An 8111-nucleotide genomic window follows, 5' to 3' on the forward strand; every position below is an offset into this window, starting at 1 on the left:
TACGCGCTTGGGGGAGGACGACGGGTGGAGGGCCCTGGGAGGGGGGGTTAGGGGGGCCTCTCCGGGGGGGGCTATGGACGCGGGCACCAGCAGAGTCCCTGGGAAGGGAGCCCCGGCGGGCCCTTCACCCTCCAGTCTGACTGTAAAGTGCTGTGTAAATTCAAATAGAATCATAGGGGAAATTGAGTGCTCTTCAAAACTCTTTAGTCCTGGTATAACAAGCACACTAGAAAAAGAGAAAATGTATGTATTCCCAGTTATCATTTAGGGGGAAATGCAGTGCATTGGTTTCATTGAAGCTTTGTGGATGGTATAATATGCTACTTTCTGATTCACACTATTAAACCTTTGAATTGTTTACCAGTTTACTGAAATAATGGTTGTGCTTTTCACACTGGGTCATTTTTTAGGTAAAGGTATTGGTCATGGGTGTATGCACAAATAATATAAAACTGTTGCAGCACAGCAAGCAAAAAAAAAACAAAAAAAACATGCAAGACAAAAGATCTTTGCATTTTCTCTACTAGGCAGAAAAAGTACTTTCTGCAGACAGCAGCAATACAGGACATATATAAAGCCTGTCTCATTCACATTTTAACTGCAGTGAAAACGTCAGTCCATTCAAAATGGGAAAGGTACGGCAAAACCTTTAAATAATCTTGTTTTTTAATGACAAACACACATTTAAGTTATCATTTGAAACTTTTTAATAGAGGTTTATATTCACTTTATCTAATATAACACTCCATAAAACATATTTGCTAATTTATTTTACACACAGGCCTGTTTTTTTTTCATATGTGGATGACCAGCCACTATTACAAGCATATAGCCTGAATTGTGATGAAATATTGACCTTCGCTGGCCATATAGTTTTAAATTTGGATACTATGCATTTTTTATTGTGGGGAGAGGTTGCCTTCCGCCTTCCAACTTATATTTTACTCGACCCAACTGAATATGTGAAATATAACTTTTCAGATCTTTTTCTATACAGAAACTTGCCACATTATAAATATGTGCAAATAAGATATTAAATACACTTTTAATTTCCAGATGTGTAAAAATATTTTAAACCACAATTTTTTTGTTTAGATCTTTTTCTACGAGGACAGGAACTTCCAAGGCCGCCACTATGAGTGCGGCTCAGACTGTTCTGACCTGTCCTCATACTTCAATCGCTGCAACTCCATCAGGGTAGAGGGTGGTAACTGGATCCTCTATGAGCACCCCAGTTACAGGGGACACCAGTATTACCTCTGGCAAGGAGAATACCCAGACTTTCAGAGATGGATGGGCTTCAATGACTCCATCAGGTCCTGTCGCTTTATTCCCCATGTAAGAATTTTTTTTTCTTTAAGTATGGGTGAAAACCTGTTCTTGACTTTTAAAAGAATTTCACTGAACTGTTACATATAAAACATTAAGCTATATGTATATATATATATACTGTATATAATATTCAAAATATTGAATTTGAGTTATGTGTTATAAAAATAAATATTATTCATAATAAATAGCCAGGGTCAATCATAATGAATAGTTTAACATGCTGGGTAAATATTCAGCTTGACCTACCTGTCAACAAGTACAATTTTAAATGCTCAGTGTTATACTGGTATTTAAGCTGAATATTGACTTCAAAATGAAATCATACTTATTATAAATAAATAGAGATTTCAATTTGATTTTTGGCATCTCTTAAATATTTATTAATGTCCAACATCACACAGTGGTACTCATATTGCTACTTCTACTGAATTATACTTGATGAGAACCCATATGGAAATATTATATTGCTGAAAACAGAACACAGTGAAAAAATAGGCAAGAGGTAAGCACCTTAAGCAGGAGTTGCTGGTCCTTCTACCACAACTCATCTCCTATAGACTCCATTTTAATCAAATAATTAGAAATTTAAAAAATGATTTATTTTTTGTATGTAAAAATTAAACAGTACCTTGTACCTGATACCCACCTAAGAAATAAATAATCCTTATTAGTGGCAAAACAGTCCTATTGGGTTTAATGTTTAAAGGACTTTTTAGCAGACTTAAGGTATCGCAATCTAAATTATGGAAAGATCCCTTATCTAGAAAACCCATTCTCCAGAGCATTCTGGATAACATGTCACATACCTGTATTATTATTATTATTCATTACTGGATGCCTAAGGGACTCCTCTAATTGTCAAGGCATATAACCATGGGGAATAATTTGGGCACCACCTACACCCTACCTTCCACCCTCCCAGTGCAGTGTAATCCAATGGGCTTATTCACCAATTTTCGAGTTTGTGAATTCGAGTTTGTTTTGCTAAATGGAATAAACTCGCATATCAAATGGTCGCTTGTTAATTAATAAGAAAAACTATTTTTTTTTTAACTTTGTTTTTATTTTCATATTAATATGAAATTTCTGAATACAATGTTATTGTTGATTCATTCTTTTACAACTTTTATGATGATACATTGTCATTTATATTTTTCATTTTGTAAGTACTGTATTAGGTTAATAAAGAAACAGTATAAAAACCTTTGAATTTAACATGTTTAACTAAAAATTTTAACTTTTTGCTCATACCTATTCATCCTGGGCTTTGTGGGATTGATTCTTGCTGCTGATACGTTGCCAACATTTTATTTATTTGTTGACTCCTGGGGGGTTCGTTGTTTTGTTGGTTCACTTCTTGATTTTGCAGGTTTTGAAGGTACTGGGATGTTTCAATCAGGAGTGGATGTTCCTTAAGTAGAAAAACTTGTTTTAATAAAAAACTTGAATGCCTCAAATTTTTCGAGTTTACAAACTCATGCTTTAAATATTCAAGTTTAAATATATGACTTCTTTAGAAACTCGCAAGCTTTTAGATGGCAAATTTTTACATTTGAGTTTTCGGGTATTTTGTACTAAATAAATACTAGACATTCGAGTTTTTGAAACACAATTCGAATTTGAGGTTTTTTTTAGAACAAAAAACTCGAAACCCGAAAAAAAAATCAATAATCTTTTTATATGATGTTACACATGCAAATCAAACTTTTAAATTGGGAAAGCTATATTTTAAGAAAATATGGTCAGATAATTATAATGAATAATCGCAGTAGGTGATTTATTATAGTTATGTTTAATATCTATTTTTATTTATTTTAAGTATCATGGCCAATACAAATTAAGAATCTATGAGAGAGGAGACTACCAAGGGCAAATGATGGAGTTCTTTGATGACTGCCCCAATACTTATGATCGATTCCGTTTCCATGACATTCACTCCTGCAATGTGTTTGATGGCCACTGGATGTTCTATGAGGAACCCAACTACAGGGGACGTCAGTACTACCTGAGACCTGGAGAATACAGGAGATACAGCGACTGGGGAGCCTCAAGTGCCAGAATTGGCTCATTCAGAAGAGTTCATCACATGATGTAAACAATTTCAATAAAAGTAATAAAAAGTAATCACAAATCTCTGTGTAATTCTCATTTTCTGGACTGGGTTGATTTGTGAACACTGCTGAGAGGGAAGTTTTTGCTGTTATATAAAAGTACCCTAAACTGTAGTGGGTGCTAAATAAATCTCACAAATTTTTTTTTTGTTTATTTTATTCATAATCTGCAACCAAGACATTCACTTACAGTATCTGACTAGATGTTTCCAACATGCACAATACACTAATGAGAAACATAATGGCTGGGTTTTTGCAGTACAATAAAAATGGATATGAAATATACAAATTTTTCCAAAAATAAAGCATTCAAGTTTGGAACTTGATTGTTTAAGCCTGTTATTTTAAAAAAATAAAAACCTCCCCATTTTTAAGGAGCCATGTTATTTATTTTTGGAACAAAACACCAATAGAAAAATAATTGTGCACAATTACAAAAATTCAATCATTGAAACAAAACACTAACCCAAACACTATCTATGTGCCACCACTATAGCTGCAAGCCTAATTTTGTAGAACTACTTTTGTAGAAGTTATTTTTTCTAACTTCTATCTTTAACTAAAGGTTATTTTGTGTCTGTAGGTCTTACATAATAAAGGTGTTCCAAAATATCTCAGCCAATGTATTCATACTTACATTGTGAAGAGACCTGTGAAGTATAGAAGATGTTTTCCAAGTTTGCTTTTGTATTTGTGTAATATGTAGCTTCTATGTTTTAGCCACATTGAATTAGTGGAAGGTTCTGCTTATTTTCAAAGCAGGTTATACATCTATGAGCCTCAGGTTTATTGTATATTTTAAAAATTATGGATTAATTTTACTCATTGCTACAATACCCTTTTCCCCTCTGTATTTTAGCTTGTCTTGTGTTTTGCATGCTTTCATCCTTGTACCTGATAAAAGTCTCAGCAGTCCCAGCTACTTAAAATCAGTTTTTCACTTTGCAATTTCTTACCTTGTATACAAGGGGAATATACTGACATGTATATTTATAACATTTTTCTTCTGTGTTTAAACCCGTGAAAAGCCTTTCCCAGTTAATACATTGCAGTGATGCCCTTATAAGGCCAAGTTTGCATCTTAAATTTGGTGTTTTAGTTACTTCGTTATAGAGTTGTCTCTGCAACATCATTTCAAAAGAGGCCATGTTATGATCACTATTGCTTAAATGCTCACCCTTATGTTATTATGCTATCATATACCCATAGCATATGTATAAAAGTTTCCTAGGCAATTTCATATCTGCTACAATTTGGGAATAATTGACAATTCATCCTGTAAAGGCTTAGAGGGGTATTATATGCTCTGGGACCTATTTAGCATGCTGTGTAAAATGGTGTTAATGCTGTTACATGAGTAACTAAAACACAAAATTTTAGACGTGCTAACTTTGCCTGTATAAGGGCATCTTTAACTGTGAAAGGCTTTTCATAGGGAAATACACAGAAGGAAAATGGAATATGTAATAGAATGTTGCTTAACAAGTATACATGTCAGTATATTCCCCTTGTAAGCAAGGAAAGGCATCACAAAGCAAAACCTTTATGGTTTGATAAAAGTGTTAGTGCCGAAGTTGGTATGAAAAAACATGCTTTTATAGCATTCAAGTTGGCTAGGAGAGCTTAAACATTCATCAGGTACAAGGAAGCAAATAAACATGCAAAAAAAGCTAAAAATAAAAGGCTAGCTAAAAAAGAAATGGAAAAGGGTATTGCAGCAAGGAGTAAAAGGGTATCCATTTTTTAAAAATATGTAAATATTAAAAAATTAAGCAAAAAGGGGGTTATCACAGGGAGTCAGTTGCTTAATAAGAACAGGGAAAAAGCAGAAATTCTGAACAGTTATTTTTTTGTCTGTCTACACAACTGAGGAACCAGCTAATGAAGGCTTTCTTTTGTAATAGACCCAATTCTAGTAATATAACTACTGATGCATGGGTCAGAGAGACTTGAACATATAAAGGTAAACAAAGGTCTGCCATGGTGACTGGTGAATTGCTTTTCAAAAAGGGATCCCTGTAAGATGATTAAAAATTGTTAATTAAAAAAAAAGGGGGATCCTGTTCTTGGCCCGAAAACTATAGGCCTGTATGTCTGACATCAATGGTAGGAAAGCTTTTGGAAGGGTTAATAAGGGATAAGATACATGAATACATTACAAATCACAATACTGTGAGTTTGACAGGTTGTTGGGGAGCTGAACCCTCTGATTATACACCCAAGGTTGTCAGGTGCAGGTACTGAGAGAGTCCCACCTTGTATGGGGATCAATGTACAATTGCAAAAAAATCCAGTAGCACACTGTAAGATATAATCCTTACAAAAGTGTTTATTTAGCCCAAGTACATATAGAACAAAGCAACGTTTCGGGCCCCTCCGGGCCCTTCAACGCAGCATTTAGTGCCCCTCTGGGCCCTTTCTCAAGCTTGAGAATATTAAGAAATATACTGCAGAGGTAATATATATTTCTGTATAATTTTATGATCTGCATTGGGAGACATGTTTTGATGCTTCTATGGCTATAAGCTATTTGTCATCACTCCAAATTAGGATTATCATCTCGCCAACAGTTGCCAACAGAGCTGGATTTATCTTTTCAAATTTACAGAACCTGATAATGCCATTGAGATTAGATATTAAGTCTTGATTGTCTTGAAGCCCTAGCATTCATCAGAATGGTTGCCAATCTTAAAGGGTTGTAGGTATGGTGTATCTGCATGTAAAAAACTGGATTTTTCTGTTTAATCATATTGAAGAGCATTCCACGTGTATTTTACAAATTACACGTACAGTTAGTTATTTCAGATGTGTGACAGGGATGGTTTAGGATGTGTGCATGAGCAGTAACGTCAACACCCCTTGCAACCCTTAGGCCTTGCCCCCTTTTTTACTGGCATGCGCGATAACTCCAAGCTTCCAAGTGCTCTGGGTGCTAATACACCAATTATATATTCACACAAATGCACACAGTTTTCAGCTGATCTAAGCTACTTTTTCACAAAGAGGGACATGCAGTGCTAGCCTTTTTGTGGTGGGTGTTCCTAACTGTAACACAACAGCAAACAAAAAAAAAACACACACAAAAGATCTTTGCATTTTCCTTACTGTGCAAAAAAAAAACTTGTTGACTCAATGTATGCAGATAGCAGCAATACAGCACATATATAAAGGCTGCCTCTTTTCACCTTTTTGTGCATTGAAACTTCCATCCATTCAAAATGGGAAAGGTACATTGAAACTATTCATTATTTTTTATGCTTTCTAATAAGCCTGTGACTGCTATAGATTTCAAAACGTACATAGAGCAATCAAAATGGTGCAAAGTAACAGATGTCTTTCTGCTAACGACTTTCTCTATATTTTGAATTTTTTAATAAAAAAACAGAATAGGTTTTTTTGCCCCCAGTAGAAATGTATACAGGTTAGTGACAATCAAACGCAAAGAACTGTATTTTTTTTTTTTATTACAGAGAAAAAGAAAATAATAAAAAAAAGAAGTATAATTGTTTGCTTAGAATAAACTTTATGGAAGATAGCCTTCCCGTAATTTGGAACTGGAATTTGGGTTTACCAATAAGAGATCCCATACCTGTACTGACCTATTGTGGATTTTTAAAAAACAATGCATTTATATGACATTTCACTAGGAATTATAAAAAAAAAAATTAAGCCTATATTGTATTCCTTCAGATAATTTTCTATGAGGAGAGAAACTTCCAGGGCCGTTACTATGAGTGCAGCTCAGAATGTTCAGATATGTCCTCATACTTCAATCGCTGCAACTCCATTAGGGTAGAGGGTGGTAACTGGATCCTCTATGAGCACCCCAGTTACAGGGGACACCAGTATTACCTCTGGCAAGGAGAATACCCAGACTTTCAGAGATGGATGGGCTTCAATGACTCCATCAGGTCCTGTCGTATGATTCCACATGTAAGTGTTTACAAAGGTTTGTTCAAAATACCTAGATATTTGTGTTTTCTTATAATTTTAAAAGAAATAAGAAATTCCTTCCATTGCCTACTGCTTATTTGAAGTACCTAAAGTTTTGTTAAACTTTTCATGCTTCCATACTTGCCATCTTGGTGGCCCCTTGCATAATATAGCATAACTAAATATGGCTCCAATGCAGCTTTTTGCTGTTTTGTATATGACTAACAATTTTGAGAAACCCTAATAGTCAAAAATATACTGAAGTGAGAATCAAGCCAGGTAATTTATAAAAACTAAAATAAGAACCTTATAGGAAACGTATTTCTTAAATTGTTTTCAAGATTATTATATGTTCTATAACAATTGCTATGTTTACATTTCACTTTGGATAAAGTACCAAGGTCAATATAAAATGAGAATCTACGAAAGAGGAGATTTCCAAGGGCAGATGATGGAGTTCATTGATGACTGCCCCAATACTTATGATCGATTCCGTTTCCATGACATTCACTCCTGCAATGTGTTTGATGGCCACTGGATGTTCTATGAGGAACCCAACTACAGGGGACGTCAGTACTACCTGAGACCTGGAGAATACAGGCGATACAGTGACTGGGGAGCCTCAAGCGCCAGAATTGGCTCATTCAGAAGTGTTTATAACAGATTTTAAATCATTTTTAAATGTCAACAAAAGGTAATAAGTTAAAATAAAACTGTCAAAACACATATTGCTGT

General features: G+C 34.7%; 2 protein-coding genes across 2 annotated transcripts; both read left to right on the forward strand.

Moving 5' to 3' along the window:
* The first annotated feature begins 597 nt into the window (after positions 1-597).
* Positions 598-3463, forward strand: crygdl.1 (crystallin gamma D like gene 1). The gene is made up of 3 exons (XM_002934790.3): positions 598-635; positions 1096-1338; positions 3152-3463. The coding sequence occupies exons 1-3, from the start codon at positions 627-629 to the stop codon at positions 3425-3427; spliced, it is 528 nt and encodes a 175-aa protein (XP_002934836.2). The 5' UTR covers positions 598-626; the 3' UTR covers positions 3428-3463.
* Positions 3464-6620: 3157 nt separating this feature from the next.
* Positions 6621-8111, forward strand: crygdl.2 (crystallin gamma D like gene 2). The gene is made up of 3 exons (XM_002934791.4): positions 6621-6670; positions 7134-7376; positions 7771-8111. Exons 1-3 carry the CDS (start codon positions 6662-6664, stop codon positions 8044-8046), a joined length of 528 nt encoding a protein of 175 aa, XP_002934837.1. The 5' UTR covers positions 6621-6661; the 3' UTR covers positions 8047-8111.

The sequence above is a fragment of the Xenopus tropicalis genome, chromosome 1, assembly GCF_000004195.4.
Source record: "Xenopus tropicalis strain Nigerian chromosome 1, UCB_Xtro_10.0, whole genome shotgun sequence".
Classification (NCBI taxonomy): domain Eukaryota; kingdom Metazoa; phylum Chordata; class Amphibia; order Anura; family Pipidae; genus Xenopus; species Xenopus tropicalis.

Coding starts and splice junctions, on each gene's coding strand:
- crygdl.1 (XM_002934790.3), top strand. Junction 1,339..3,151: donor CCTGTCGCTTTATTCCCCAT/GTAAGAATTTTT, acceptor ATTTATTTTAAG/TATCATGGCCAATACAAATT.
- crygdl.2 (XM_002934791.4), top strand. Junction 7,377..7,770: donor CCTGTCGTATGATTCCACAT/GTAAGTGTTTAC, acceptor CTTTGGATAAAG/TACCAAGGTCAATATAAAAT.